At 36.0% G+C, this 10,666-nt stretch overlaps 2 protein-coding genes across 2 annotated transcripts; both read right to left on the reverse strand.

The window, feature by feature from the left end:
- Nucleotides 1-1,018: 1,018 nt before the first annotated feature.
- Nucleotides 1,019-2,398, reverse strand: LOC107761943 (rust resistance kinase Lr10-like). The gene has a single exon (XM_075254401.1). The coding sequence runs from the start codon at nt 2,035-2,037 to the stop codon at nt 1,114-1,116; it is 924 nt and encodes a 307-aa protein (XP_075110502.1). The 5' UTR covers nt 2,038-2,398; the 3' UTR covers nt 1,019-1,113.
- Nucleotides 2,399-2,677: 279 nt separating this feature from the next.
- Nucleotides 2,678-3,776, reverse strand: LOC142181501 (LEAF RUST 10 DISEASE-RESISTANCE LOCUS RECEPTOR-LIKE PROTEIN KINASE-like 2.1). Its single transcript, XM_075254403.1, has one exon. The coding sequence runs from the start codon at nt 3,619-3,621 to the stop codon at nt 2,713-2,715; it is 909 nt and encodes a 302-aa protein (XP_075110504.1). The 5' UTR covers nt 3,622-3,776; the 3' UTR covers nt 2,678-2,712.
- Between the last annotated feature and the right edge of the window lie 6,890 nt (nt 3,777-10,666).

Consider the following 10,666-nt stretch of genomic DNA (forward strand, 5'->3'; position numbering starts at 1 on the left):
AATAAATGTATCAATTTCTTCTATCCTCCTTAAATAGTACATCGGATATATGGATCTTTTTCCTTAATTTTATCTTACTTGATTCTTATTGATGTATAAATAAATATTATTTAAAGGTGTATATGATGAAGTTGCGGTTTTTGTGCGTTACATGTACATTAAAGTAGAAAAAGTGAGACATGAATATTTTAGAAAAGAGCAATCAACGCTGAAAAATCAATTATTTCAAAGGGCAATTGATATTGTTATGGTTGAAGGATATAGAGAAGATATAAATAAATATTATTTAAAGGTGTATATGATGAAGTTGCGGTTTTTGTGCGTTACATGTACATTAAAGTAGAAAAAGTGAGACATGAATATTTTAGAAAAGAGCAATCAACGCTGAAAAATCAATTATTTCAAAGGGCAATTGATATTGTTATGGTTGAAGGATATAGAGAAGATCAAGTTGATCAACGAATGCTTCTTTCGACATTGTCTATAGAAGGTATCAAGCTTCAAAAGGAAGATATAACAAAATTTAATTGATAATGTGATGCTAGACCATATTAATGGGATCTCTGGTAGTAGGCCCAAGCCCCGGAAGACAAGTGAGTCTTAATAACATAAGCGAGAATGCCGAGGTCTTGTCAAAGCCTCTTCAATCATTGAATCATTGTTCAGCGCTTTCTCTCGCATGCCTCTGTGGTCAATGGGAGCAGCAAAAGATCAAACCCCACCCCACTCGGCTCAAGCCGAGGAGTTCCAGTTCTTAAGATTTGGAAATCCTAGTGCGCTATTGCACCTGCTAGAAAGAACAGCGGGCTGCTACTCCGGCCTGGGAAAAGCAGCGAACTCTAGAAGCTAGGGCTTTGTTCACCTTTGGACACGAACACTATTCCGTTATTCTACTATATTAAATTTGTAATTTATAACTAAATCAAATGTTATTCTAATATTGTATGCGTTTACTATTTTATTATATATAATATATTGTATTAAAAAAAGAATATTGAATACACGTGCAACGAGATTGTGCAGAGAAACTAGTATATATAACTTGATCAACTGCAGCTCAAGGGAAAGAGGCAAGAATATGACCAGTTTTGCACAGCATGGTGAATTAGCAACCTATACATCATCACTGGAAATTCTTATTGTCTCAATCACATCCCCAGCAATCTCACGAGGAGCTACAAAAGGTTTTGGGGGCATCTGCAGGAGTTGAACATCTCCTTCAAGCATTTCAACAACTTTGTTCATTGCAGGACGATCAACGGGCCTCATCTGTATGCACCACAAAGCCGCAATCATCATCTTCTTTATAATAATCCTTTCATCAGTGGTATCCGGTATCTGTACATCATTTCCTGAATTGAATTGGTCGTAAACCCAGGTAGGAAAGTAAATTTGGCTTAAGTGGTCTGCGAATGGGTTCATGTTCTTCCTTCTGCCTGCCATTTCCATCAACAACATGCCATAACTATAAACATCGGCTTTGTATGACACTCCTCCAATATTTTTGTAAAACAACTCAGGAGCCATGTAACCCATTGTCCCTCTAGCTGCGGTTAGACTCACTATACTATCATCTGTTGGGTACAATTTTGCAAGCCCAAAGTCAGATAATTTTGGATTGAAATTTTCATCCAGAAGAATGTTGTGAGGCTTAATGTCAAAATGTAAGATCTGCATGTCACAGCCCCGATGTAGGTAGTCTATGCCACGGGCAACTCCTAGAGATATATCGAACATTTGTTTGTAACTCAAGAAAATAGTTCCTTCTGCCGGGAATATGTACTTGTCTAAGGAACCGTTGGGCATGAAGTCATATACCAAAGCACGTTTTGAGCCCTCACCGCAGAATCCAATGAGCTGCACAACATTAACATGGTGAATCCTTCCAATTGTGGAAACTTCACTGATAAATTCTTGGCCACTAGTCATAGATTTGTGCATCATCTTCACTGCAACAAAAGGACCACTACGGAGCTTTCCTTTAAAGACAGTTCCATAGGCTCCTTCGCCTAGTTTTTCCTTGAATTTATTAGTCATCTTCTTAATCTCAGAGTATGAGTACTTAATTGGCACTAGGTTGCTCTGGATTTGTAGGAAGTCTTCAATTGCTTGATACTCGGATAAGTGCCGTCTTCTCAATTTATAGACTACTAACGCAATCAGGAAAATGATTCCACAGAGAAACCGGAATGGTCGAATCAAAACTGCGTGAGGATGACATTATTAAGAAAAACCATTATTTTTGCTCCTAGGACAAAGGGGTTTGACTAAAAGCTTTAGAGCTATTGTTTCAGTGTACCAAGAATCCTAATACTGGTAGAGTAAGATAGAGAACTTACTCAATACTATTCCACCGTAGAATCTTGTATAAATTAGATCTGTCCAAACAGGCAAATCACAAAGAAAAAATTATTTTTTTGAGGAAAGAAAATATCAAATACTTCAAGAAAGAGCTTACAGCTATATGCAATGAAGGGAATCATTATTGGCAAACATATTTCTTTAACTGTTTCCTTTCAGCAAAATGCTTAGTGTATAAAAATTTTCGTGCTTCAGCATCAAGAATACGTACCAAAAAAGAGTTGGATGCTACCTGCATTTTCCAACTATAAGAATTTCAGTAAAAGAAAGAGGTCAAATCTTGAAATACATTGCTGAATATTGAAACTTAAGGATTTAAGATTAGGCAATAAAGGAGGTAACTGGTACTCATCAAAATGAGTGGAAAATTGAAAAAAAAACAAAATAAACAGAACTTTTGAAAAGGGATTCCAATTTGAATTTAGTGAAAGTCGAAATGAATGTTGACTTACAAGGGATATGGAGATTCATCCCGGAGTTGTCCTTGCAGCGATGGCAAACAAAGCCGTCGCCTTCAGCAAAACAGTAGCCTTCACATTCTCTACACAAGAAGGTACGCTTCCAAGAAAGCTCAAACCCATAAGCCAAGGCTGTTTGAATGTTTGATAGAGAAGTATTGTCCCCCGAAAGCCCACGAGCCGAGGCCCAGGCCACCATTTCCACGCTGCAATTCTCAGCCAAATCAGAGACCGACATGTCCTGTCCAATGGCGACATAGCTATGACTTTGTGAAGAATTAGAGAAATAAGTCTTGTTCTGCGAACCACAGAAAGTAGTCTCCACATAGCGCGAGGAATTTACAGGAGCTAAACAGTTGACATAGATAATGGGAATGTTCCGATCATGATGTTTAACATCTACGATAGTACCAGAAGTTGACTTCCGATAAAGAAGTTCAACAGTCAAATCTCTAGCAAAAGTTGAGGTGCTAGGAACAGATGTGTTAAAGTAATCAGGAAAAGAAGTACAGTTCCTCGTGTGATGCTCCAAACCAGGGTCAATTGCTCTGATCAAGAATTCGCGATAGTTGATATCTAGCACGTAATATCTTTTCGAATTCAAACTTATGACAGTACGATTTTTCAGGCAGTCAAGCTCAAACCTGGAATCTCCACAATTCAGCGGATCAGCTTTCAATCGAAAAGGAAAGCTAATGTTATGAATATCACCGCAAGAAGAAGCACAATGAGTAATGTTTTGGGCTTTGGCAATGGTTGTGCAAGTTACAAAAATAACAATCCAGAGTCTAGCCAACATCATATCTAAAAACCGACGGCGACGACACTGTTCTGTTGACCTTTAAGAAGAGAAAGGATGCAATTCATCAAATGAAGTTGCTTTGCTTGAATCAATATTTGAATATTATTTCAAAGTTGATGTTGATCTGGTCATAACAGTAGGAGGAATGCTGAAAGTCAGAAGTCAGTTCTACATAATTAATTGCACAATGGTAATGCCTTTTTATTTTATTTGCTGTGCACGTTTCCATGGCGTTGAGCCTTGAGCGCTTTCGCTGGGATACGTGTAGTTACACCCAAATCACATATTTGTGTATATCTAGGTAAAAAAATTTAGAATATATATATATATATATATATATATATATATATATATATATATATATATATATATATAAGAGGGAATAAAAAAGTGAGGTGGCATGTCTCTTTGGCCAAGAATCACATTTATCTTTTTTCTTTTTCAAAATTTTGGGTTTTTTCCTATTTTTCTCTATTTTGTGCTACACTAAAATATTCAAATTGTATTCTGTTAATTACACCTCCGTTAGACCGTTACTCATCTTCTACCCAATTTTTTTTCAGTTTAGAAAGTCCAAAAGTCTCTATTACTAATTATCTAAATAATTTCACCTTCAATGACGACTACTATTATATATTTAACATGCCATCAACTCATGGGAGGAATATACAGTAGATCATAATCTTTTATCCCCAATCTTCATTCGTGCGTGGTGAGAATTCTCTTTATCATTCTCTACCAAATTTTTTTGTCAGTTTGTCCCTATAGAATTGAGTTGATTTTTCTTATTTCAATTTACATAACTTGGTTACGATTTCCAGAAATGCTAATCTGTTTGCATACTGAATTGCTAAAGCTTTTGCCTTTTTTTGCGCCCCTTCTGTAATGGAAGGTGTTTTGTTATACAAACTTTTAATTTAGTTAGGATCATTATTTTTGTCTTTCCTTTTTTTTTTTTTTTGGATTTTCCCTGAAGGAAATATAATAAATTGGAGCTTTTTGCTCAAAGCATGCACTCTTTTTACCTCTCAGTGGCGTTACAAATTAGAGAACAAATTTGTCATTATTCATGCCATATTACTTAAAGAAGAATGAGATCATGCAGTCTTCCATTATTAAGGTTTGGGACGTTACCTTACAAACTGAAGGATTGCATAACAAGTAAATTTGGTAGTGTACGTTTCTAATATAAGTGATCCAAGATGTGATTAATTATTTTTTTTTTTGTGATATTCTTTAAGCAATTTATTGACGGTAATGTTAATGTGTCTTTTTTATAATATATTTGAATGTTAAATTTAAATTTAGTACGTCTCTTCTGGAAATTGAAAGAAGAATACTATTAAATTTAACCCTTTATGACATGTTCTTTGTATCAATGTTTGTACGTACAAGCTCACCATACTTTACTTAGAGAATTGCAGGTCCTTTTAATTTCTCCCTCTTTGTTTTTCTTTACTTTACTTCTTTAGTACTGTATAAGGTCTTTTTCTTTCTTTTATCTTGCTATGAAACTTGAAAATCATGATGACTGAATGTTTTGTCCCTGATATATTTATTTAAAGTTCTTGATTTTATTTCTTCGTTTTTCCTTGCTTAATTATTTTTTTCTTTGTGAGAAAAAATGTGGGCCTTTTACGTGATTTTGCGGTAGAACTTTTCTCAGTATGAAGAATAATGCTTCGGTACTTGGCAGAAGAGCTGGAGTATAAATCTATTTAGGTAGGCTATATTTTAAGAAAATTAATACCGACTCATTCATTGGGTGGGCTGGTGCTAATTATCGTGGCTGCTAAAATACATAGTACTAGAAGTTGTTGATTCTGGTTCGTAATATGGTGGTTTATGGATTATGCCCAGTGAAAGATAAACTCCAGTCATTCTTATGATTAAGCTGGAGACGGTTATAATTTTTATTGTTACCATTTTGAATTTTTAGTTGCCTTTGTGAAATGGAAATGAGAATGACGACGACCGCAATAATGTGCTATGATTCGAATAGAATTATGCAGGGTGAATGTCAAGTTTGCGATAACCGTTACGGTAACAATAATACAAGATTGTTCTTCTTTGTTCTTCCTAATTAATTACGTAATTCTTTTCATTTGAATTTGAATTTTATGATACAATATTCATGGAGATAGAGTGATGAATATGAACTATGAAGCACCAGACAATACCCATGGACAAGGATCTCCCATGTTTAAGCCTATAGAAACTCCAATATAATATCAGTATCTTATCTGGAATTTATTAAATTCATTAGAGTTTTTGCATGCACTGCAGTGACAAAGTCATGAAATTTAATAAGGGTGTTCAATTATGCAAGGGTGTTCGAAGTCTATTTTTCAATCAATAATAAGTAGTATTTTACCTTATACATAATATAATTTTTCGGCGAAAGGTGTTGAGTTGATCACCTTCGGGCCAACATAGCTTCCCATGTTCGCATGGAGACTGAAACTTAAGATTTGAGTCCAAGTTCATGTGAATACTCTTATGTTGAATTTATAAGAGGAACTTTTAAATAAAATGAGCAGATAATTTTTGAGAATTATGTAATTTTACTTATATAATTTAACGATTTTGAGGTATTATTTTTAGAGTTAAATATTTAGATTAGTTAGGAAAGGTGACCAGAAAGTTAGAGCAGAAGAAACGGAAGTGCGGAAAGAAGAAAAAAAAAAGGTAAAATAAAGGGAAAAGGAAAGAAAAAATAAAGATAAAAAAATTCCAAAAGATGTAGTTTAAAGCAAACATTTTCTTCAAATTACGTTCTTACTTTACCTTATTTTAAGAAAAACAAAAAATATTAGTGTACCTATATATATTTTGATTACACAAAAGTAGAAAGTTAGAGTTATATTTACAACTAAAGTTTTACAATATGGATTAGGAATTCCAATCCAAAAATATATAAACTTTAATTTTAACATATTTAATAATTGGGTATTATGAAAAATTATTTGTAAATTCAATAATATTTTATTACTATCGCGCGAAGTGCGAATAAATTTACTAGTTATTTATAATAAATCATGCACGCATATTAATTTTCTAGGATTTTAATATATATATATATATATATATATATATATATATATATATATATATATATATATATATATATATATATATATATATATATATATATATCTTAAGATGTATATATAGTATATCTTAAGATGTATACTATCGAATATGACTTATATACTATGTATATATAGTTTTTAAATATTCACAATTGTTAACTATTATAGCTTATAATATTTTTTATATAGTTTCTAAATATATAAAAAAAAATTACAAAAACTTAAAAATTGTATATCTGAATTCACGCCAAAAATTACTGAGTTTGAGCATGGTAATCCGGAAAAGTTTACCTAAACAGGACTGGAGATTGTTGAGTGGTTTCATCAGTTCTCGCAACAGGTATAGTAATCTCTTAAACATCCACGCATTTTTAATTACTGTTCGTCTATTCTCTGAGGCTTTAGATTAAATATATCATATGCCGTTTCTTGTAATAGATCTATTTATCGAGTGGCGAAAAGTAAACATAAAACAGGGATAGGAAGTCTGGAAGAGCATAAAAAACCTTAACAAATTTAATCTTAAATTCTTAATATTTGTACAGCCTTTGGATATAAACTCATTCTGTAATATGGAAAGCTTACTGGTCAAGGCTAAATCTGGAAGTTCCTTTTGGAGAATGGAACTTTATGTTGGGTGTTGGATTATGTGCTTAGCAACAAGCTAACTTCAGATATTCAAGATCAAACACCCCTTTGCATGCATATGCTTGTGCATGAAATTTTTTGAAACTTCAAATATTTTATTGCTCTCAATTAAGCTACACTTGAAGTCTTGAACGGTCAAGCACCAACGGATCTGATGTCCTATAATAGGCAGAAAGTACAAATATTCCATTGAATTAACATACAGAATCAACTAGATAAGAATCTGAAAACAAACAGGACTAAAACTGGAAAAGAAAAACCTAGTTTAATCACCGATTCGTGATCTGCCCTTGATTCTAAGTTAGCACGATCCTCTGTTGCCTCGTTAATAGCCTAGTCGAAAAACCCAATTGGGACAAAAACGGTGCAAGGAAAAAAGAGTGCAACACATGCTTTCAGACCTATAGACTTCGTGTCGCTCCTTGTTGACCACCTGCAAATGTTAGTCCGAAAATAAAAAGAAATGAAATTGGGTCGTAGCTTAGCAGCAATATCGTTTTAGAAGAGTTACGTTCCAATTGTTCGGTAGTTGTTCTTCGTTTGTCATTCCGGGCTTATAGGATCCTTTCCTTGTGATCTCGAGAATCTGGTATGGTCCTTCCTAGTTCAGACCCAATTTCCCTTCGTTCGGATTCAGGGTGCTTAGTGTGACCTTCCTTATCACTAAGTCCTCAACATTGAAGTATCGAAGGTTGGCCCTTCAATTGTAATACCTCTCGATCTGTTGCTTTTGGACGGCCAATCGAACAAGGGCGGTTTCACGTCTTTCATCCAATAACTCCAGGCTTGTATTCAAGGCATCGTTATTTGAATCCTTTGTTGCATATCGGAATCGGATATTAGAACTTCGGCGCCATAAACCAATGAGAATGAGGTAGCCTCGATACTGGATTTCGAAGTGGTGCAATATGCCCAAAGAACTTCGAGTAGGATCTCATTCTATTTTCCGTTGGCGTCGGTCAACCTTTTCTTAAGGATTTGGATTATGGTTTTGTTGGTCGATTCGGCTTGTCTGTTCCCACTAGGGTGATAAAGTGTCAATAAGATCCTTTTGATCTTATGATCTTTGAGAAACTTGGTCATCACTTTGATGTCGATAAATTGTTCCCGTTGCCGCATACAATTTCGGATAGCATCCCGAACTGACATATGGTGTGATCCCAAATGAAGTCGATGACTTCCTTCTCCCTGGCCTTCTCGTATGTCTGTGCTTCAACCCACGTATAAAAATACTCAGTCATAAATAGGATAAATTGAGCCCTACCCAGTGCAAATGAAAGAGGGCCGACTATGTATCCCCCACTTCATGAATGGCCATGGCGATAAGACCGAGTGCAGCAGTTCCCCGGGTTGATGAATCATCAAAGCATGTGTTTGACATTTATCACATTTTTGTACGAACTCCTTCGCATCTTTTTCCATATCGATCCAGTAATAGCCATCTCTGATTACTTTTCGAACCAATGATTCGGAGCTTGAGTGGTTCCCGTAGGTGCCTTCGTGGACTTCCCTCAGAATGTACTCGGTATATCCCGATCCCAAACATATTGCTAGCTGACCATTGAACATTCTTCTGAGCAAGGTTCTGTCCTCGGATAAGCTGAATCGGGCTGCCTTTGTTCGCAGGGCCCTCGATTCCGTTGGATCTAAGGGAAAATTCCTAGTCTTCAAATACTCTTTATATTTATTTCTCCAATCCCAAGTTAATCTTATGGAGTTTATTTTGGCGTGACCTTCCTCTACTACCGACCTCATGAACTGTACGACTACCCCCGAGTTGAGCTCATCATCTTCGACCGACGACTCTAAGTTTGCAAGGGCATCGACCTCACTATTTCGATCTCGAGGCACGTGCTGCAAAGTCCACTCTTTAAACCAATGTAGTGTTACTTGTAACTTGTCTAGGTACCTTTGCATTCATTCTTCTCTGACTTCAAATGTTCCTTTAACTTGGTTTACTATAAGGAGGGAGTCGCACTTAGCTTCGATCACCTCTGCCCCAAGCCTTTGTCCAGTTCGAGACCTGCAATCATGGCCTCATATTTGGCCTCGTTATTAGTCAATTTTACAGTTCTAATAGATTGTCTAACTATATTACTTATGGGTGGCTTCAGTATGATGCCAAGTCCGGACCCCTTTACATTCGAGGCACCATCCGTAAAGAGGGTCCAGATTCCCGAAGATGTTCACGAGTTTACCAACAACTCTTTCGACTTTCGGTATTAGTGTCGGCGTAAAGTTGGCCACAAAATCTACCAAAATTTGAGATTTAATGGTTGTTCGGGGTTGATATTCGATATCGTACCCGCTGATTTCTACGACCCATTTGGCCAATCGCCCCGAGAGTTCTAGTTTATGCATTATATTTCACAAAGGGTAGGTTGTCACGGCACATATAGGATGGCACTGAAAATATGATTTCAGTTTTCTAGAGGCACTTAGCAAAGCGAGTAACAATTTTTCTATGTGAGGATACCTAGTTTCGGCCTCACCTAAGGTCCTGATAACATAATAAATTAGAAATTGCGTACCTTGTACTTCCTGGACTAGGACTTCACTTACCGCTATTTCCGATACTACTAGATACAAGTATAGTAGTTCGTCTGCCCTCCGCGTGTGAGGCAATTGCGGGCTCGATAAATATCGTTTAAGTTCCTCTAAGGCCCGTTGGCATTCCAGGGTCTACATAATGTTGTTTTTCTTCTTCTGTATCGATGACTCTTATCGGAAGACCTCGAGATGAATTGCTCCAGGGCGACAATGCGCCCGGTTAGCCTTTGTACAGGCTTCACATTATCCACTAACGTGATATTCTCGATAGCTTTGATCTTGTCGGGGTTGATCTCGATCCCTCGGTTGGATACCATAAACCTGAGAAATTTATCGGATCCGACCCCGAACACGCACTTTTCTGGATTCAGCTTCATGTTGTACTTCTTCAATATACTGAAGGTTTACTGCAAATGCTTTAAATAGTCCTCTGCTCGCAGGGACTTAACTAACATATCGTCAATATAAACTTCCATGGATTTTCCTATTTGTTCTTCGAACATTCGATTAACTAGTCGTTGGATATAAGTGGCACCGGCATTTTTAAATCCAAATGGCATTACGTTATAGCAGTATGTGCCATACTTAGTGATAAAAGAGGTATTTTCTTAGTCATCCGGGTTCATCCGTATTTGGTTGTACCCGGAGTAGGCATCGAGAAAACTGAGGATCTCGTGATCGGTCATGGCATCGATCATGCGATCGATGTTAGGTAAAGGGAAATAATCTTTGGGGCATGCTTTATTTAATTCTTT

This window comes from Nicotiana tabacum, chromosome 6 (genome assembly GCF_000715075.1).
Source record: "Nicotiana tabacum cultivar K326 chromosome 6, ASM71507v2, whole genome shotgun sequence".
NCBI classification, from domain to species: domain Eukaryota; kingdom Viridiplantae; phylum Streptophyta; class Magnoliopsida; order Solanales; family Solanaceae; genus Nicotiana; species Nicotiana tabacum.